The sequence below is a fragment of the Candoia aspera genome, chromosome 17 (assembly GCF_035149785.1).
Source record: "Candoia aspera isolate rCanAsp1 chromosome 17, rCanAsp1.hap2, whole genome shotgun sequence".
In the NCBI taxonomy this organism is placed as follows: Eukaryota; Metazoa; Chordata; class Lepidosauria; order Squamata; family Boidae; genus Candoia; species Candoia aspera.
Genome location: NC_086169.1, coordinates 4,132,696 through 4,154,497, shown reverse-complemented (window position 1 = coordinate 4,154,497; position 21,802 = coordinate 4,132,696). Strand labels below are relative to the sequence as shown.

The window sequence follows — 21,802 nt, the reverse complement described above, 5'->3', positions numbered from 1 at the left end:
CAGAATGATGGGGGAAGCCAGCTCTCCCAACATCTGGCAAACATCTGGCACAAGAAGCAGAAAGAGACATATCCTGCAGGGGCCAGCTGAAAAAGAAAAAGAAAATGAAAAACAAAACAAACAAAACGAAAACAAAAAACGAAAACAAATAAAAATTTAATTAAATTAATTAAAATTAAGATTTCACCTTTAAATTTAAGGCGAAACCCCACCATCACCACCCCCGGAAAGCCATCCCGGCTGATGCATCTTTAAACCTGCATTACCAACCCAGCCAGTTTCCGCCAACCTGGCCAACAGGATCGGTTCTCTAAAATAAATAAATAAATAAACGCACTATTTAAAAGCAAACTAGTTCCATGGCAAAGCTGGACGTTAAGCCGGCCCCGAGCCCCTGCCTGGCCTGACTACAACTTTCAACTCCCCCTCCCCGCCGCACTTTCGCTTTCAACGACAAAAACCAAGTCTCCAGGCCTCAACGAGGACGCGAAGCTGAACCATGCGGACTAGCCTCTTCCGAAGGCGGCCGACGCGGGGGAAGGGGGCGCGGCTTGTCCTCCCGCCCTCCCATTGGCTGGGACCGCTCCTTTGTTCTCAGCGAGCCCCGCCCGCTGTTGCTAGGAGACGGCCCAAACAAAACTGGGAAACGCCGCGATGGCAACGCATTTCAGCTCCGGGCAGGTGAGAAACGGGGGTGGGGGCGGCAGACCCCCCATATCCGCCCCCGTTTTCTCCAACAGGGAGATTTAAATGCATGGTGGGGGGAGTCCAAGCTCCCCACCCCCTGCGCCCTCCAGATGGGTTGGACTACAACTCCCATAAGTGGGTTGGGAGGCATTGGAGGTGCAGGCGGGGGGAGAGGTACTTAGGACTACAAACCCCATGCGCTGCAACCCCTTGGAGGCGCAGGGTGGGGGGGAAGACCCTTCCCCTGCTGCAAATCTCCCCCCCCCCCCGCTTTTGCCAATGCCTCCTGCCCCAATTTGCCCCATTTTCGCCCTGTTTTGCCCTTTCCGCATTTTCCAAACTTATATATTACGTCTCCCCCGCCTCCCCAACTTGGTTTTCCAGTATGAAGATGCGTACAATCCCCGGAATTTGCAAAGCTGGAGTCTTCCCAAAGTCACTAAGGCGGTGAGTCGCTTGGAGGACAAAAATCAGAGCCCCCTTTGAAAGAGGAGAGGGAGGCGGGTTCACACGACCAGCCAGCCCTGATGTGGTCAACCTGGGTTGTGAGAACACGCCCCCGTGTGGTTTCTGTTGGGGTTTCGCATGTCCTGCGGACTCGGAAAATTGTGGGAATGCCGATTCAGGTAACCCTGGGGAAGAAACACCCTGAGAACATCAGCGGACCTTCAAAATCGACTAAAATCCTAAATTTCCTCTTTTTTTCTTGGTGATCTTCATCTCAATTTTAGCTTTTCCCTGAATTTAGGGGCTGAGCTCTGTCGTTGGCTTAAATGTCTGCTGTTGGCCTTTGGTTCCACGCTGGGAACTGGGTGTGGCAGGACTGCAAGTTTTAACCATTTTATACTTTTGGTCAGGGTTTTTGATGCTTTTTTAAAAATCGGGTGTGGTGCTCACCTGCCCCACTTGGGAGGGTGGACGGCTCAGGTGCGATTGTCTTCCACTGAGCTTTGCTCCTGGATCCTTGTTAATAATGAGTCTGCAGGTTAGAAACGGAATGGGAAAAATAGCAATTTTGCGCAGATTGAGTCTGATTGGTGGTTGCATGTTGATTTCTGCAAAAAATGTAGGCAAAAGAAACAGGAAACAGGAGTGGGCCGTACTGCCATTGTGTGCATCAAATTATCAGAAGTGTCTTATTTATTTATTTTATTTTATATACCGCCTTTCTTATTTTTATATGCATAATGCATTTTGCATTTTGCATTGTTGTTCTATTATTCTATTCTATTTATTCTATTCTATTTATTTTATATTTTATATTATTTTATTATTTTATTATATTTTTTATGCTGTCTCCACTTTGCTTCCACTCACCCTCATTTTTGTCCCATCAGCATCCTTCTGCCCGGGAAGGTTTTACCCAATTTGTAGCCAATGACAGAGGTCACTTGCTACCTTCGATCCCACGCTCTAAGGTGAGGATTTTCTTCCTTTCCAACAGGGATTTTATCCCCTAAACCAGTGTTTCTCAACCTTCTGGGAGTTGGAGTCCACACATCTTAAATACTGCCCTAAACTGACAGCCTGGTTTCCCATGGCAGGCTTTGGCTGGTTACAGAATTAATCCAGGCCATGGCTTGGTTCGTACAACACTCTAAACCAGGGTTTATCAAACACAGTGGCTGCATTCATGAGACATGCTGGGCCCAGGTGAATCAACCATATTATGGATTCACAATATAACAACAACAACAACTAGACAACCCTTGACCCGTTGGGTCATCATTTCAGAGATCTTTCCTCACCAGATTCCTCAACGCCTTCAACCATGGCAGAGCTTCTAATGTCCTGCCTTCACTGGAAAAGTTGTTAAAAATTCAGGGAGATATTCAGAGACACATCTGCCTTGAAAATAGCCCACGCCCTTCCTATTGAACTGTATAGCTCATCAGGAGCTGACCACCGGAAATGTTTTATGACATTTTGTATTATGTCATTAAAATGTAGAATAATTTTGATGTCATAAAATGCTTTATAACATTTGCCAAACGTCAATTCCACAGGAGTCATGGATCCTGGATTTTGGATGCGTTCTGTAAGTTGGCCCATTTGAGGTTCCTTGGTTCAAAAATGGTTGGCCTACGATGTACCGTTTTGCCCAGTTAAAGGTTACAAACAGACACAAGAGTTTTAGTGGCATATAGATAACCTGATATGTTAAACCTATGGCTGGGTTCCCACTAGACACCCTGCTCTAACTTGCCCTAAGCAACCAAGTTGGGTTCACACAGCCACCAGCCACAAAATTGCCAAACTAATTGAGGTGAACAGGAACCAAGGTTAGCATTCTTTTCAACCGCTGCCTTTTGTTCGACCCCATCCAGAATCACGTAAAGCTGATCCCTGCTCCACAAACTTTGCGATTTTCCCAGTCCTTGGGGCAAAGTGCTGGGTAACCCCCTGTAATATTTTATTTGGTGGGATCTGTTTTATACAGTCTTTCTGGACACATGCAGTTTGTTTCTTCGTTACAGGCAGTCCTCGTTTAGTGACCACAATGGGGACTGGCAACTTGGTCATTCAGCAAATCAGTCACTAAGTGAAACATGATTTTATGATTATCCTTCTGCTTTCCTTTAGTTTACAGACCTTTTGCAAAGGTTGTCAGTGTGAGGATTGGTCGCAAAGATAGTTTCATCCCCACTGTAACTGCAAATGGTTGCTAAACGAGGGCTATTTACAGGTAGTCCTCGACTTACGACCATTCATTTAATGATGAATTTACAACAGCCTCAGAATGGGTGCTTTATGGCCTGTAAAGCACTTCCAGGCGTTGTAAAACGTTGCACCCCCCACGGTCACATGTTCGCGTTTCAGGCGCTTGGCAACTGGCTCGCATTTACAACTGGTTGCAGCGTCCTGCAGTCACGTTTTGTGACTTTTTTGCCATTTTCTGGCAAAAAGCACCCATAGGGGAAGCTTAACGACCGCTGTAAAAATAGTTGTAAAAATGGTTGTAAAATCGGGTCTGGTCACGTGGTGACTCAACTTACGACCACGACGACTTACAATGAAAATTCTGGTCCCGACTGTGGTTGTAAGTCGAGGACTACCTGTACTTGTATTTTGGCTTTTTTTTCAATGTAAAGCGCCCAGAGGCGATTGGAGTGGGGTGCTTTTCAGATCGCTTCAGCTAAGCAAGCAAGCAAATAAATCCCCACGGACAAAAACGAGGGAACGCTGGGGTAGAGAAGAAAGCTAAAAGGTGGGCCCAATTTGGACCCCAAATCTTCCCTCTTGCTTCACCACCATAGCTTTCTAAGACAGAAGGACCTCTCGCAGATATGAAAGCTGGGCGCTTCTCCAAAGCTGCCTTCTCAACGCTGCCGTGCAAACTGGCCGCAGCTTTCCTTGTTGCGTGCCATGCTGAGCAAATGCCAAAGAGAGATTTCTCGCTTTCCCGTAGGCCTCCCCTTGGGGTACTTATTTGAGCACCTGGGATATGCCACTGAAAATCCCACCAGCCAAAGTCACTTTCACTTCCCGTTCTGTTGACGCAGCTGCCCGGCTCTCCCAATGGATGAATAAATCAGTAGCCTTGAGCCACGCGTGCAACGGACTGTGCCCGGAGATCTTTGGCAAGGTAATGGCAAGCAGGCAGAGCTTTCATTTCCCATTTTTCAAAACACAGCCTCCTGGTACCCAGTTCCCACGTTTGAGCCGGCAGGTGAGGCTGCGCGGGCTGCGTCCGTCAACGGTATTTTAAAAAGGGCCGCGAAGATCGGTCAGCGTCTTCAAATTGCAGCTCCTTTTGATGAAGCGTGGTTTGAGTTCTCGGCAAGAACTGGCGAAAGGAGTGGAATCTTTTTTTTTTTTAACTTTAGAAGACGGGCAGCGGCAGGGGATGATGGGAGATACGACATTTGAGACTTGGAGGAGGAGTAGAAAATGGAAGGGGATGCTGTGTGGTCCCCAGCTGTGGTCTGCTCTGCTTTTGGCCTGAACAGGGAGGCTGCAGCTTGTTAGACAGGTGGCCTGTTGTGGTTTGTCTGTTGTGGTTAAGATAACAAAAGTCTGGTCCCTAAAGTGCAAACTATAAATTAAGGCAGTGTTTCCCAACCTTCACAAGTTTAAGATGGGTGGGCTTCAACTCCCAGAATTCCCCAGCCAGCATACTGGTTGGGGAATTCTGGGAGTCGAAGCCCACACATGCTGGCTGGGGGATCCTGGGCGGTGAGGCCCACCCACGCTGGCTGGGGGATCCTGGGCGGTGAGGCCCACCCATGCTGGCTGGGGAATTCTGGGAGTTGAAGCCCACACACACTGGCTGGGGGATCCTGGGAATTGAAGTCCACCCATCTTAAAGTTGCCAAGCTTGAGAAATGCTGCTCCAGTGGTTCTCTTTCACCCTGCAGCCCTCCGTGCCCGTGACAAAGGAGGGCGTTTCCAAACCCAGCCGGCCTGCCAGCAAACAGTCCGAGCATCCCGTCTCAACAGGGAAGATGCCGGCTCGAGACGTGGTCCGGTCCCGAGGAGCCGCCACCCCCAGTGGCCCTCTCTCCCGCCAGCCTGGCAGCATCGACCTCCGGATGAAAGACAATGGGGGGCCAGATGCCCAGGAGGCCCCCGAGCTGGGGCCCAAGTCCCCGAAGGAGAAACCCGGCGACAAAGTCCCGCTCTCCCGCCAACCGGGCTGCATGGACGTGCGTCTGAAGGATGCCAGCCCCCAGCTGCCCACGCCGAGCCGCCCCAGCTCACGGGAGCCCACCCCCCGGAGGACGATCTCCGCAGAGGCCCCTCCATCTGGTCGACCCAGGTCCCGGGAAGGAAGATCCAAGGGCAGTGGCACACCTGAGCTGTTGACTCCCTGCCGTCCCGGCTCTTTGGAGGTCAACCCTCGGGGTGCCCGTTCGCCCGAAGCAGCGTTGCCCTCCGGCCGGCCACTCACGAAGAGCAGACAAGGGTTGGAGGTCCAGAAGACGGCGGCCGAGAGGAACGCAGCCAGACCCCTTTCCTCCACTTAAACCTTCGCGGAAGGCCAGATTTAAAAAAATATATACTACCAGTAGTTGAAAGAGAAAGCACCCCGTCTGTAAAGCCTTTCTCTCTGTTTCTCCCTCTTTGTTTTCGTTTGTCCCCACCTCCCCTGTTCCAAAAGTCTCTTATCTACATGCATCCAACCTCTTGGCTAGAAGCCTCTTCTGCGGAGCCCAGAAAGGGCTGAACTTGCCCACCCGTGGCTTCCGTGCATTGTTCACCTACTTGCAGCCCCGGGAAATAGGAAGATGGTTGGGGCCAGCCGTCCGTGGGACACCAACACGCTGCCACGGTCCGACGAAACCAAAAATCGCAGGGGTGGCTGAACGACGGAAGGGGGCTGTTAACACCGAAGGGGTGTTTTCATGATAATAAATAAAGCTGATCGGTCATTGAATTTGTTGTTGTCGTTTTTCCGGTGTGTGTGTGTGTGTGTGTGTCTTGATTTAAGCTAGGGTTGAAGTGTTGCCTCCGATATCATCTCAGGAGCTCCAACTACGTATCTTGCGCATTATTTAAGGTAGAGTCAAGCTTATCTGCTAATGATCCCATGGGCCGAACCATGGTTTGACACGGGACCCTATTCTGACCACCTTGGAGGTTGACCACTATGTCTACCTCGGACGGCTAACCAAAATGAACAACGATCAAAGAGAAGAACTGGTCAGGAGACAGAAAGCTGGATGGGCTAGACACAACTCCATTAGGGATGTCTTACGGAATGAGAAGATCGACGGAAAACTGCGTGCTAATCGTTTTAATTCGACCGTCTTATCGGCGGTGCTATATGGAAGGGAAACACGGTCGCTAACAAAGGCAGAAGAGGAAATGCTTTCAAGAGCAGCAAGGGCTACGGAAAGATCCATGCTGAAAGGTTCTGTCCAAGACCGCATCCCAAGCAGCCAGATTAGAATACGAAGTGGAATAAATGGTGTCGTCGAATATCGAGAACGGAAGCTACGCTGGGCAGGACACGTCGCGCGCATGTCGGATGGCCGTTGGAGAACTGCAGTTGCTGATGGTATCCAAGAGAAGTCAAAAGACCCATCGGCCAACCTCCAAAGAGGTGGGAAGATCCAACAGTCAAGGACTTTGGCCGGACCTGGAGGAGAAAAGCCAGGATTCGAGATGAATGGAAAGCGAGTTGCAACCAGCAGGAGTCTGTCTGGTCAATCAAGGTGGTTTCGACACGCAGGCCGTGTTGCTAAAACAGAGAAAGTCTCCTTTGAGTTGAGCTGGCTTATTTATTTTTATTATTACATTTATACCCCGCCCATCTCGCTATAAATTCCTTTAATGCAAGGTACCAGCTTCAGCACCACCTCACTTTCCGAGAATGCTCTTGGGACTTCCTAGAGCTTCTGTCCGGGTTTTTCAGAAATAAGAAAAAAAGCTGGGACGCTGGCGTCTGTAAATTAGGCACTGGGAAAAGTGGGGTAGAGACATCAGGTGTGGGTAGAGGACAGGAGGGGGCCAACTCACCTGGTTAAAGGTAGCATCTCTTCAGCTCCTGGTGACCTTATAATCCATGCAGCTTTGTAGGTAACAACAGAGAAGTATTTACTGTCTTTTCCTGCCTCCAGTTTTCAAATCTAGCCTATCCCTGGTGTGTCCTGGTGGTCTCCCATCTATACATTAAGCAGAGTTTTATCAAGACCTGCAAAAGTCACCCATGTGATTCCCACTAGCTGGTTTATTGGCGAGATAATGGAGGAATTGTCCCAAAGGAGCATCCATCATGCGATCCGTCAATCCGCGATGGGAATTTACCTACTGCGTATGATGCTTTCGAGGCCCCCACAGCACAGCACGGTCAGGAACGCAAGATTCGGGCAGAGTTTCACGGATCAGGTTAAATATTAAGAAACGTAGCTTGGAAATTAAATAAGCCAAATTCCCCTTTATGAGTGAGTTCGTTGATCAGCGCAGTCTTTCTGCATTGTTTGAACCTCTTTTCTCCAGAACGCAAACCTGGCAGGCTTCGTGGCCTTTTCCCCGATACACCGGACGCTAAAACATCATCTGCTTTTCGTTTGTGACATTCTGAGATGCTCCCTTTTATTTCCCAGCCTTAGTAAATTCTCCTAAAAAATCATTGCTATTGGAACGGGGAGAGAGCATCGCTGAATTGTGCTGCTGCTTATCCGAGGTAAATAATTTTAGGCTCTAAAAATACCTAATAATTTCAGGTATTTCGAGGTTCTGGTGTGGTGTCTCCCCTCTTTAAAGGGCAACATGCAGGATTTTATTACAAAAAGCTACAGCACTTGAAAACAGGCAGTGATGAGTAGCACCTGCTTTTTTTTTTTTTTTTTTAAAGACAGAACATTTTGGAAAAAGTGTGGTCCTGGGACCATGGGGAGGCAGAGACAACCCAATTAATTTTCTGAATAGCAAGGGAATCAATTTTAGCAGCTCTAAGCCTTCCAGCCTTGTTAACGCTCAGCACACCTACCAAAGATCAGATGATTTAAAAACAGGGGCAGAACAATTGCCTGCTAGCGGGGAGGTGTATGGAACAAGCCGCGCACCAGCAGTAAGGACATGTAATTGCTGAACAGAAGAAACAGCAGCAGCGTGTATTCCCAAAGAAATATCTTGCACATTGTGATAATCAAAAGGGTTTTAAAAAAGGCTTTCAGAAGGATTGAGGGTTGAGGAGAGCGCTCACCTAGGGAAAGGAAAAAAATCTATTGAGGGCACATAATCAATCAATTACATTGCAGGAAGAGAGGAACTGTTAATTCTCTTCCTTCCCTCCCCTAAAAATTCTGTTTTTACAATTTGAAAGGTTGTTACTGCCTAGCTGGTGGGGGAAGTCTGCGTTTCTCTGCTCAACATTTTAATCCGGTTTGAGGTACTGACAGCACCGTCAAGCAAGCACCCACTTTACTCCAGATTTACTCCAGAATTCCCAGCAGCAGCCAAGCCAGCTACGAAATTCTGGCAACAGAAGTCCATATAAATAACGCCTTTTGTTATATTGTAATTTATGTGTTTTAATTCTGATTGTAAACCGCCCAGAGTCCGCTTTTCGGGAGAGATGGGCGGTGATAGAAATTTGAAATATAAGTAAATAAATATACCTGAAGGACAGTCTTCAGCTCCCAGAATTCCCAGCAGTGGCCACGCCAGCTGAGGAATTCTGGGAGCTGAAGTCCATAACCCTGCAGGGCAGCCTGTGCCACCCAGAATCTCAGCAGTGGCCAGGCCGGCTGGGAAATTGTGGGAACTGAAGTTGACATTGGAGAAGGTGGCTACAAGTTGAAACTTTTCACCATGACACAACTCCCCAGGTGACATTTAGGGTTGCCACAGAAGAGAAAGGGAACTGAAATCCATGTTTGGAAGGTGCTGGCAGAGGATGGGCCGAATTGGACCATTCCGATTGCGAGCCAAAAGGCTGAAAGATTTCAAAAAACAAAGTGCCCCGTCCCTGTTGCCTACCCCACAGAAGATGGCAGACAAGTTTTTTTTTTCTTTCCAATGTTTTATTAGCAGGAAGAACCTCATCAGGTCCAAACCCAGAGAGAAGAAACTTTATTCCAGGGAGGGGTCTGTCAGCTTCTAATAGTTCATGAGAGGAAACGCAAAATAGAAGCACGTGTATTTACAGGAGATGCATGGATGGCTCTACTTTTGGGAAGGCCCTACACCTCTCCTTTCTCTTGGCTCAAAAGCCAATGGCCGACGCCGAGCAACAGTGAATTCAGTGGGGCCAGAAAGGCTGTCTCCCCAAAGCCTAACCCAAGGGATTACCACTTCCTTTCTCCTTGGCAGTTTTGCACAGGGTGGCTAACCAGACAAAGAAAACAGTGTAGTGTTTCAGCACGCCTCCAGCCGCCGAGCCGTAGACCCACTCGGGAAAAACATCCAGTCCGGCTGGAGGTGGCCAATTCTGCTGCGTGACTCTTAGTGCCAGCCTGCTTTCAATAAACAGCATTGTCCTTTTTAAAACAGGCACGCCCACACAGACTCGCACGCTGCCCTGGAGTTGCTATCTCCCCGTTGGAGACAAAGAAAGGGATTATTCTGGGAAAGGAGAGGGCTAAAACAAGAAAAGCAAACAGTTCGCGCAGCCCTGGGGAGAACATCAGTTTCTCAGCCCATCCACTTTTAGCCATTCTTGAGTCTGGTGCTGGTGTGATTTTAGGCCTCAGCTGGGGATGGGTCCCCAGAGTCCCTCTGGCAAAATTTTGGCATATCTCAACGGGGGGGGGGGGGATTAGAAAGCTCTACAAGGAGCCGATCAGAACTGCCTCCTTTCAGAATTCAACCGTGTGATGATGCGGGGTCTGCCGGCCCTTTTCCCTCACCCGATTATTTCTCTAATTGACAAACTGGGCAAATGCTCCGGACATCCTGATTGAGCCAGCTTCTTGGAGGGTCGAAGGATGCCAAGTGGGGAAGGCGGGGAGCGAGGCGAGGGGAGAGTCGCCACCGCCCGTCTTCATAGAGCTGCGATCCCAAGGGAAGACAGAACCGTCAGGATGAGGACAAGGACTCCAGACTGGTAAACCTGGGGCATCTTGAAGCCTTTGCCCATGTCCCAGGCCTGCGAAAGAGGGAGACAAGGGTGACGTGGCACGGGGAGCTGGATGGTGACCTGGCAGTAGCTAGATTGCTCCAGTCAACACCTCTGATGCAAAAAATAAAACCCAACTGGGAAATCTTAAAGATGGCATCATCGTGAATCCGCCATGAAGAGAGGGATAGATGTACAATGTGTATACAATGTGGGAACTTCCTTCCTTCCTTCCTTCCTTCCTTCCTTCCTTCCTCCCTCCCTCCCTCCCTCCCTCCCTCATCAAATTTAACCCTGTCCATCTCCTCCCACTGGCTAGCTTTGTATCCTGCCTTTTTGAGGCATACGCAGTGTTCCCTCCTCCCATTTTCTCCCACAACAACAACCCTGTGAGGTAGGTTGGGCTGAAAGAGAGTGACTAGCTAAGGGGGGTGAATGAGAACCTGACCATGTTCAGCATACTTTCCATACTGGTTCCTGAAGGAAGCATTAAATCACGGTTTAATACACAGACAGAGAATTGTAGACTTTTGGCCACACGCAGCCTCTAACAGACTCTCCCTAATGTGCTAAATGTGGCAAAAAGGAAACAACATCTAGGACAGTGTTTCTCAACCTTGACCACTTTAAGACATGTGGACTACAACTCCCAGAATTCCCCAGCAAGCATGGCTGGCTGGGGAATTCTGGGAGTTAAAGTCCACACATCTTAAAGTGGCTGAGGTTGAGAAACACTTATCTAGAAAAACAATCACATCAACTATATTTAACTAGTCAACTTCCGATTCAATGCAACTATAAATGCATATGTTCTAAATTTTCTCCTGGCCTCACCCACTTGGGGAAGATGATCCCCAATAAATTACTCTAATCCTGAGGGGCCCCCAGCTTGACAAAGTAGCAGTGAGCCCCAGGGTCAGAATTTCCAGCTGTAATTAGTACTATGTAATGGTACGTGGGAAAGACCTTGGGAGACTGGGCAAAGGGACGCTGCCAAGGGAATGGTCAGATAAGAGAGGGCTTAGCCCTCAGCTGCATAATGGAAGGAGAAAGAGGCTCAGAAGGGACCCTCCCTAGTTTCTCGGGCTGTAAAGGAGACAGCGGGAGATTTGTACTTTCAGACTTGCAAGATTCTCTCAGTGTAGCCTTACAATAAAGTAGAATTAGCTCATCTGGTCGTGTTTCCTGTCTGGTCCACCTGGGAAGGCTGACCTTAGATGTAATGGGATGTGGGAAAGACCTTGGGAGACTGGACAAGAGATGCTGCCAAGGGAACGGTCAGATAAGAGGCGGCTGAGCCCACAGCTGCATAATGGGAGGAGAAAGAGGCTCAGAAGGGACCCTCCCTAGTTTCTTGGGCTGTAAAGGAGACGGGGGGAGGACTGGACTTTCAAACTTGCCAGATTCTGTCAATGTAGCCTTGCAAGAAAGTAGAATTAGCTCATCTGGTCGTGTTTCCTCTCTGGTTTGCCCCACAAGGCCGATATACTAGTAGTAGTATTGGCTGCCCAGGAGGCTGCTTACCAGATGCCGAATCCCATTCCAGGTGTGGTAGGTTAAGGGTAGGGCCAAAGCAAATTTTGCAGAGTAAATCAGAGCAGGCCCCAGGCTGAGCGACTTGACAAGCTCCAAGTAGTCAGGAAACTGTCCAGGAAGAACCAACGCACTTAAGGCGAAGAAGGACACTCCTGGTGGGGAAACACAATGCAGCAGGAACACGTGAATGTTAACCAGTTCTCCTGCTGTTACTCTCGCATACGGTTCAATTAATGCCTTTATGAAAGGTTATTGCTTTTATGCCGTAAGCTGTTTCTCAGAAGCAGCTCAACAGACGAAATAAAAAAAATCAGAAACTGGCCCGTCGACCTGGAACCCCACTTCAAGCTTTCAAGCCATGCTTAGAAAGGTCACCATCCATGCATTCAGATCTGGAATGGCGAAGGGACTGGAAAAAGGCCCATTTCCATGCTGAGCATCATATGGGATCAAGTGTTGTTTAAAGAAAGGGATTGCCTGCTCGTTGTATACGAGATGTGTGGCGGAGAAATTTGATAAATAAGTCAATTGCAGAAATACTTTTCATGGCAGCAAGGCAGAACAACAGAATCTTGACACCCATTTAAGCTTCCCTCTGTCCCGTCTTACTAAACAAAATCAAGATGGGAATTTTGAATTTCTTTTGGATTCAAAAATTTTGAAAGATACTTTGAATGTCTTTCTCACACTTTCTGTTTCTCAGGACTGTGGAATCATTGCGGCAAGTCCCCTCTTAACAGCTCCCTCCCTATTCTCAAAATCAGCTCTCCGTTCCTTCCCAAAATGTGGTTTCCAAGCAAGAAAGCCTAGAATCCTTCACCTGTGGGCCCGCCAACCAGAATTTTGGAGGGCTGTAGGGCCTGGAATGTTTCTGCTCCCTGTTTGAAAGGCTGCTTGCAAATCAAGGCCGAAGATTAAGAGGACAAGAAAGCTGTGACGTACCCAAACTCATTCCCACTCCGGTTCCGCGGTGAATGATGGACATCGCCATTGGCAGGGACCATCTAAAAAGAGAGGGAGAAGCTGTTGAGAGTTGACACACAGGAAACGCAGTGCTGACATCTCTTTGCCCCGCTTCAAATTTTATTCCCAGTCTGCAGCATAGCTATAACTGAACCCCAATGCCGGCTTCCTCCAGATGTGGGCTCCGTTCCCAGAATTTTCTGGGAATGCAGCCCACATCTGGAGAAAGCCCAGATTGGGGATGTGGATGCTCTAGAGCAGTTTCTCAACCTGGGTGAGAAACCAATTCATGCTGGCCGGGGAATTCTGGGAGTCGAAGTCCACGCATCTTAACGTCGCCCAGGTCGAGAAACACCAGTCTAGGCAGAACGCTGCTATGGTTTGAGTCATCTACTTCTGTAACGCTTTGTGCAAGTGGAAGTTTGGATTTTTGTCACTAGCAGGGAAATTCTGAAGCAAGTAGATTACGCTGGCAGCCATAGGAACTAGATGACCTTGAAGAAATCTGAGCTGCCAAGCTGGCATGGCCAGCCTAGCTTCTAACTGGTCAACCCCAGTTCTTACCGGCTCTCAAGGTGAACAGTTTAATCCACCAGACATGCAGAAAACATTCAGAATCTTCTCGAAGAACCAATGTGGGCATGTTGATGATGCAATCTGGCTTGGCCATTCTTGATTCATTGGGTGAAAATTAGCTCAGTGAATATTCATACCGGAAAGACATATTTTCTGCTCTTGGTTCTGCCCAAGTCAGGGTTTCTCAACCAGGGTTCTTGGCACCCTCGGGGTCCGCAAGAGGTCCCGAGGGGTTCCCTGGGAGATGATGATTTGTTTAAAAAATTATTTCAAATTCGGGCAACTTCACATTCGACAGGTAAGTTTCATTCTTTATGTTCAGTTTAAGAACGCCGTTATGCATCTATCCAGGCCTACCCATGAAACAAATATAATCATTTTGTAACTTCTGGCCTCTGTTTGAGCCTGCATGTGCAGGGGTTCCCCAAGTGAGGCCTGAAAAATATTTCAAGGGTTCCTCCAAGGTCAAAAAGTTGAGAAAGGCTGGCCTAAGTGAATGTTCCCTTTCTGGAGGAGGCTTGTATGCAGCCATGAAAAGTAGCAAGAGAGACACTTCAGGAAAAAGAGACAAGAAGGTGGGAGAACTGGTGCTAACCTTGGGCTGAGCTTGGGCCAGGAGAGGGCAAACTGTTCCAGGCCTTTTAATGTCCCCACTCCAAATTATTCAAGGAATCCCACCAGAGGAGAAAGAGAAGGGACACTGGAATCTGTGGAGGAGGCTGAGGAATGAGAGGAACCACATGGGCAAAAATCCTTGATGGGCAGACAAGCCAAGGACTTAAAGAGAAAGTAATTGACACTATGAGCTTTGCTGCAAATGGCAAAAGCTGCTGACCAATTTTCAACAGAAATCGGGGCTTCCTGGGGGCTGGCGTGTCCCAACCAGTCTGTCCAATTTGGGTCAACTTTCCAGAAGGGGTTTCAATTTTTCTCCCCCAGGAAGCAGCCCAATGCAGGCAAACTGAGGTATTTCAGATATCACTGAACAATCCCTCATGGTTGGCTGGTGGCTGTTATGGTTCAACATGAGATCTATGGAAAAACTTTTGCACATCGCTCTGATGTGCCACAAATTCCCCGTTCCAGGCTCAGAGCCCTGCAGACCGACCAGGAAGCGAATTTCACCTTGATTAATGGATTGATCGGTGGTGTACACCACTCACATTTCAGAAAAGGTCAAAGGAGCTTGCATTAGAATTTATTGACCTTGTACAATAAAAGATATCAAAACTGAGAAAGAGTGTAAAACCAGGGAAAGAAACACAGTGAAAGAAGTAAAGAAGGCAGTCAAGGGAAATTCAGGGCAAATATATAGGTTTTAAATTTATTGGTGAATCATTCTACTGTGGATGGTCTGGGTAAATTTGCAGGGAATTTTTTTCTTTTTTTATATAATTTTATTAAAGATTTTTTAAGAAAGAAAATAAAAACAAATACAGACTAATATAAAGTAAGAAAAGGGAAAAGAAAGTAAGAAAAAGGAAAGAATCAAGGAAAAAGCTAAAAGTGAAAGGAAAGAAAAAAGTAACAGAAAAATAGAAAAGAAAAAAAAGAAAAAAAAAGATACAAAGAAACAGCTTCCAGTTTTCTTCACAGGAGTTTTAAGTAGTTATAAGTTTACCTCTTAGTCCATGACTACAATATACTTTCTATAATCTATACTGTCTAATCATCAAAACCATAAATCATAGCTTCTTTGATCAGAGAAAAGACAATACAGGTAGTCCTCGCTTAACAACCATTCATTTAGTGACTGTTTGGACTTATGATGGTGCTGAAAAAACTGACTTATGGCCAGTCCTCACACTTTAGACTGTTGCAGTGGTCACGTGATCACGATATGGGCACTTGGCAACCATTTCACATCTATGACTGCAGCAGCATCCCATTCAGGACATTATGAAAGGCAGCAGATCTCAATTAAAGGCCCTTTGGCTTCCCTCCCCACTTCGTTAAGTCTTACTCATAAATGGTGAGATGAGGGGACAACGGACGATTTGATTGGGTGTTTTTGTCCCAAAACCGGGCCATTTCTTCCTTTGCTGTCGTCGCCATGGGGAGCACGCTGGAACAGAACCATCGAGGACACGTTAGGAGGCAGTCCCCAAACACCCCAATAACGACTAGTCACAGGGTAGTAGATTTATCTGGATTTCTTTTAAGATTTACAAGCCACACTTTCAGCACTGGGTCCCCAGAGGATTTTCCCAAAGGCACATTTGCTCCAGCTGACCTCCCTCTACCTCTCAACAGTCACGGGCTAAGTTCACACAAACCCCCAAGTCAAAATTTAACAACCATGTTATGGTTCAAGTTAGCACACTGCACGAATCCTGCCTACCCCATAATATTATGGCCTAACATGAGTGGTTTAGTTACGGAAAAAGACACTTCAACCTGAGAGAGAGGAAGAGAGAGAGAAAGATAGGGTGTACCAAAAATCAGGCCCCATAGACACTTTATTATGCAAATTACATTCAGTGTTCAAATTGGTAGCCATTTTCTTCTAAATCCTTCCTGACTCCTTTGATGCATGACCTTCCCACGTATGGTACCATTTTCTCTGAAAAATAAAAGTTAAATTACTAAAGCCTATTGTGATTAGCCTATGGGACCTGAGTTTTGATTCACTCTGTACACAGACACTTAATTAAGATCGACAGCCCCGCCAGCATCCTGATATTAAGAGCCACGCTGACATTTCCCCCCCTAGAAGAACGCTTAATTTTTCTTAAAAATGGCAAGCTTCAGAGGAGAGGGTGGATTTAAAACCAACTTCTTGTCCATCCTTCTTTCTCTAGCTTGATGCAACCCAGGCAGTTTGGAGTCTTGGCTAACCATGGCTCCTGATTATTAAAAAAACCTGTCTAGACAGTTTAATAAGAAAGGAAAGCAGGTGTGTGGATGCAGGGCGAAAGGAGAGTCAACACAATTTGATCTGGGGACTTCCAAATGCTTACAAGAAGCTGCTGAAACATTTCCTACAGTGCTAAAGCTCTTTCAATCAGCATTAGGGCAAAATGAAAGGAAGGACAGGGAGGGAGAAAACCTTTGCAAGGACTTAAGGCATTTATAACTGATCCCCTTTTTAAGCATTAGAAACTTACTGTTGCGTGGAGAATCCCGGGCTCAGGCGGGCGCACAGGCAGCGCCGGCTTGCTAACCTGAAAAGGCCAAGAGAACAGGATATACTGAATTTACAGCCAAGTGTTTGTTCTTAGTATATTAGCCTACCTCACAGGGTTATGGTAAGGCAGGAGTAGGTGGTTTTTCTGAACCGGGCAGAGGCATATACGGAATTTTGAGAGCAAGGCAGCCTCACAGAAGGGGTGTGATGGGTAGAGAGGTCTTCCTTCTTCCTAACTTTGCTGCCCCAGTGGGCAGTCACCACAATTTTGAATGAAGTTTTGGACTGCTGCCACCCGCAATTTTTACCCCTAACCCTTCCCCACGTTGGAACCTTCTTGATGCTTTGCGTGGGCTAGGGATTCTGGGAGTTGAAGTGGAAATCGTTTGGAGGACGCCATGTTGCGCGAGGCCAGCTCACAGAATCGATGTGCCGTGGCTCGGTTACGGAAAGCAGGCCTGTATCAAACCACTGCTTATTTCTTGATCTTCTTTAAGGTTCAGGAGATGCTCTAGACAGTGTTTCTCAACCTCGGCAACTTGAAGATGTGTGGACTTCAACTCCCAGGATTCCCCAGCCAGCAAAACTCCAAAGAGGGAGCAGAAATTTCCAAAACGCCTTGAGACTGTGTAGGAGAAGAAAACAGAGGGAGCCTGTGAATGTGGAGGGAAGCTGGATTCGTTTGGTAATGCTAAATGAGGGTTTAACATAATGTCTGAATGCAACCAGCCACAGAAATTTCAGCCAAGAGAAGACTGAAAATAAGAAACTAGAATCACATGAAATCCGGACAAGTGAAGTTATATTCATCACCACTTCCAAACAATCATTTGGCACACTGAACAAGCCATTTTATGTTTTAAGGATGCACAATGCATGAACATGAACCCAGCCCCGCTCCCTCCCACAGTACTGTGGTATAGCATGATTTATTTAGTTACGGCTTAGTGTGTTACAAACTCGGCCATTTTATTTGCAATGCCTGGTGCTTCTAAGTTTAAGACTTAGTGCTGTGTATAAGGCCAGCCACTCTGGCTTACCGAACAAACCATGGTTTAACCCAATTTGCAAACCCAGCTGCGGTCTGTATGCATAGTTTTGGACGATGCTACTTTCCACGAATGCCAATTATAAACTGGGACAGGGGGAATTAGCTGCCAGTCTGGAGGCTACAACTGAGCACCCTGCAAATACATCCAGCATCATTAGTATTTATTTGAATTTATTGGCCGCCTAACTCCAGTGGACTCCGGCGTGTTCCAACATGACAGCAAGCTCTTCTATGCAATTTTTTTGCTTGTTTTTATTATCAGGCCTACCTAATAAAAAGTTTTTTAAAAAAAACTTCAGGAGTCAGAAGTCTGCAAGGGAAAGGGAAGACCCACCCAGAAAGAAATTTTGCCTTTCTTTGCTGCTTTAGTCATGGTGTTAGCTACTCCTGAGATAGTCACGGTTCAGTGAACTTTGCAAGCCTCTTGTAAACTGACAGCTCCCTCCCTATTCTCAAAATCAGCTCTCCGGGGTAAATGATTCGTTTATTTTTTTACGATTATTACAGGCACACACAGACTCGCATCTAGAGACTATGAGGCCTATTCTGGATGGAGTTCGTCAAGCCGTTGTGAGGCTGACATTCAAAGGTGGCGCAACAAGAAAGCGAGGGAGGGAGGGAGAAGGGAAGAAAGACAGACCCACAACAGCTCTGAACATATAGAGATGTGGGTTGGAATCTACTTCATCTGACAACACTGGAGCAAGAATAAGGGTCAGTCTGAGAACAAAGGAGGCGCACATCAGTTTCCAAGCCCTGTCTCCACCCTGCCTTTCTCACTCTGGATCTTTCCAAGGAGAAAAGGCAGGCTGGCGAAATGTGCATCGCAGACGAAATAAGGCAGGAAAAAGGGTCAGTTGGCAAATACAGGACAATGGCAAACAGGAGGTAAAATCAACCCCAAAGCCGTATCATCCTCTAATAAAGTTACAGGTAGTCCTCATTTAGCAACCATTTGTTTAGCGATGGTTTGGACTTACAACAGTGTTGACAAAACAACTTATGACCGGTTCGCGTGACCGTCGCAGCGTCCCCACGGTCACGTGATCCCAATTTAGGCGCCTGGCAACCGGTTCGCATTTATGACCGGCACAGCACCCCGTGGTCACGTGATTGCCATTTTCAACCTTCCCCGCAGGCTTCTGGCAAGCAAATTCAATGGGGAACCACGTGATTCCCTTAACAACCACATGGCTCGCTTAACACCCATGGAGATTCACTTAATGGCCACCGCAAAAAAGGTCGTAAAACCGGGTCGGATTTGCCTAATGACCGCTTCGCAAAGCAACCAAAATTCTGGTCTCCATTGTAATGGTTAAGCGAGGACTACCTGTATGAATGCAAAAGCAGGCGTGGCACTGAAGTCAGCAGGATTTTTGTACACGTGCTTGGCATCAGGAAGGAGATTATTTTATTGGATTTCCATCCCACCATTCGTTCAGGAGCTCCGGGCGCCACCCCAAGCAGCGGTGCCCAAACACTGCGGCCTCAGGACCCCTTTACATTCTTAAAAACAATGGAGGACCCCAAGAGCTTGGGTTTAGGCGGGTAGCATCTATTGCTACGGAGTGGATTAGAGGTTAAAACGGAGACCCCCTGGAAGGGTCTCGAGGGCCTCCAGGCCACAGTTTGAGAACCACTGGCCTACAGCATTCTCTCCCCCTATTTCCCCCCTCCCCAACAACAACCCAGCCAGGTAGGCTGGGTCGAGGAAGTGTGAGGGGCCCAAATTCATCCAGGGAGCTTCCATGGCTGAGGGAGGACTCGAACCCGGGTCCCCACAGTCCTAGCTCGACAGCTTCCCTACCCTGGCTCGGATTCCCCAAAGGAAAGCTCTGGGTTAGACCCCGATTTACTTCAGACGAGTCCACCGAGCCTGGAGGGACCGGCGCTCGGACCAGGAACATCAACGGGCGTTCTATGCCTACGAGGCACTCAGACGTGCACACAGACACGTGTAGGCCCCCTCGGTCTGCAGACACAGATTTCAATCACTCTCCTTCCAGCGGGCGCGCTCTGGGGGGGTCGGATTACAGTCCCCATCGTCCCTGGCTTACATGGGAGGTGTAGTCCAGCCCGTCTCGAGAGCGCCGCTTGGGAGGCTGGTCGCCCCTGCAGGCCGGGGGTGATGGGGTCTGCAGTCCAACGCCCCTCACCCCACTGGGGAGGGAAAGGACGGTCGGGTGGGGGGCAAACACGCATCTTCGTGTGCGAGTGAATCCGCCCCTGCGGTTGGGGGGGCGCCGATGATGCCCCCCCGCCGCTCCCGGGAGCGCAGGGCCCCCCATTTCCGGCAGGGCCCGCCCAAGCACGCGGGTTGCTCAGATCGGGGGGCCCGAAGCCCCTCCACACGAGCCAAGCCCACCGCGGCGCCCCCTTTCTCCGCCCGCCCCCGGTCACCTCAAGATAGAAGCGGCCATCTTGCCCAGGAGACGCTCTTTCCGCCGCGGCGGGGCGGAAGTTAGCGCCTGGCCACGCCGCCGCCCGACTTCCGTCGCCGGAGGCAGAGAAGGGCGGAAGTCGGGGGGCGTCTGTTTCGCCACGTGCGCTTGGAGCCCTCGGGAGGAGGCGGCTGGGCGGGGCCTGCGCCTGCCCTCCAGAGGCTGGGGACTACAGTCCCCATAAATCCCAGCCGGTGATGGGTAGCCCGAAAGAACCGGGGAGCAACCTGCCGGCCTGGGAGGGCGCCCCCCCATGACACAGCGCACCGCGTATCCCTCTGCTGCCATCTCCTGCTGAGCATGTGCAGAGTGCTTTCACGGTGCAGCATCTTGTAATAGCAGATGTGAACATGCGCAGAGTGCTTACATTGTGGCATTTTATAACGATACCCACGGGCATCTTGCAACAGCAGATGTGAACATGTGCAGAGTGCTTACATTGTGGCATCTTATAACGATACCCACGGGCATCTTGCAACAGCAGATGTGAACATGTGCAGAGTGCTTACATTGTGGCACCTTATAACGATACCCACGGGCATCTTGCAACAGCAGATGTGAACATGTGCAGAGTGCTTACATTGTGGCATCTTATAACGATACGCACAGGCATGTGCAGAGTGCTTTCACATTGTGGCATCTTATTAGAATACCCCTGAGCATGTGCAGAATGCTCTTAAATTTGGATTACTGGGTACCTTTGACCAGGTACCTTGTGCCTGTATATTCTGCTCTGGATTTCTTTGATCATGTGTAACACACCTTCTATATTATTATTATTATTATTATTATTATTATTCGCATATTTATTTATATCGTTACATTTTTATATTCTGCCTTTTCTCTGAAAGTACAACGGGAAGTAGAGTATGTGGGTCTCTCCACCCTCCAAGTAAGGTTCGGTTCACTCACCATCCGCCGTGCTACCAAGCCATGATAGCTTGGTAGCATGATCAACCATCATGGTTTGTAAGCCATAATTTGTGGCTAGTTGTAACGTCTGAACTTAGCCAGTTGTGGTTTGATCAGGTCATGGCTAGGTCAAAAAAATTCCTTTTCTGACTCAGTCATGCGAGAGCAGATGGGGAGATCACTGGCTTTCTTATAGCTCAAGAAATATTTCTGGAAGGATTGCCAAATTTCTTGCAATCACTGTCATGGTGAGACAATTAATTACATAGCAATCTTGTTAATTTGCGTTCCCTAAGCTAATTCATACTCCCTGACTTTTAATAATGTTTGGTTATTTTCCAGATAGTTTGAATTCAAGCAATAGCATTATTCTCCTATGCTTCATCCTGTGACTGCAAATTTAATCAGGACAGAAATCCTTTTATTAATTTTTTAATTTCCGGCTTCTTCGCTTTGCTCTCAATTGAATTAATTGCATGACATTGTATTAATTAATTGCATGACTGCTGGATATTTGTCTTTGACAACAAATAAATGTTCATTAACTAACCCTGGCATTATCTGATACTTGAAGCCTTTCCAGCATTTGGACCAGGCACCAACTCATAAAAGCTGATAGAAATCTCTAACAATCACACTGAATACAGCTAATCCTTGATTAACAACCACAATTGGGACTGGAATTTCGGTTGCTAAGCAAAGCGGTCATTAAGGGAATCCGACCCAATTTTATGACCACAATTGGGACTGGAATTTCGGTTGCTAAGCAAAGCGGTCATTAAGGGAATCCGACCCAATTTTATGACCTTTTTGCGGCAGTCGTTCAGTGAGCCATGTGGTTGTTAAGCGAATCACATGGTTCCCCACGGATTTTGCTTGCCAGAAACTGGCCAGGAAAGTTGAAAATGGCAATCGCATGACCATGGGATGCTGCGACGGTCATAAAGGCAAGCCAGTTGCCAAGCACCCAAATCGTGATCACGTGACCATAGGGACGCTGTGAT

General features: G+C 47.9%; 3 protein-coding genes across 3 annotated transcripts in view; 1 reads left to right on the top strand and 2 right to left on the bottom strand.

Annotated features, from left to right (window-relative positions):
• The window catches only part of TTC9C (tetratricopeptide repeat domain 9C), a 395,268-nt gene that overhangs the window by 127,479 nt on the left and 245,987 nt on the right, over nt 1–21,802 (bottom strand). The gene's annotated exons all lie outside the window — the stretch shown is intronic.
• Nucleotides 625–6,064, top strand: CFAP126 (cilia and flagella associated protein 126). The gene is made up of 5 exons (XM_063316700.1): nt 625–681; nt 1,072–1,134; nt 2,025–2,105; nt 4,097–4,273; nt 5,046–6,064. The coding sequence occupies exons 1-5, from the start codon at nt 655–657 to the stop codon at nt 5,652–5,654; spliced, it is 957 nt and encodes a 318-aa protein (XP_063172770.1). The 5' UTR covers nt 625–654; the 3' UTR covers nt 5,655–6,064.
• SDHC (succinate dehydrogenase complex subunit C) lies at nt 9,137–19,881 on the bottom strand. The gene is made up of 6 exons (XM_063316798.1): nt 19,846–19,881; nt 16,375–16,431; nt 15,231–15,332; nt 12,671–12,732; nt 11,717–11,880; nt 9,137–10,222 (listed from the first exon to the last, which is right to left on the bottom strand). The coding sequence occupies exons 1-6, from the start codon at nt 19,863–19,865 to the stop codon at nt 10,118–10,120; spliced, it is 510 nt and encodes a 169-aa protein (XP_063172868.1). The 5' UTR covers nt 19,866–19,881; the 3' UTR covers nt 9,137–10,117.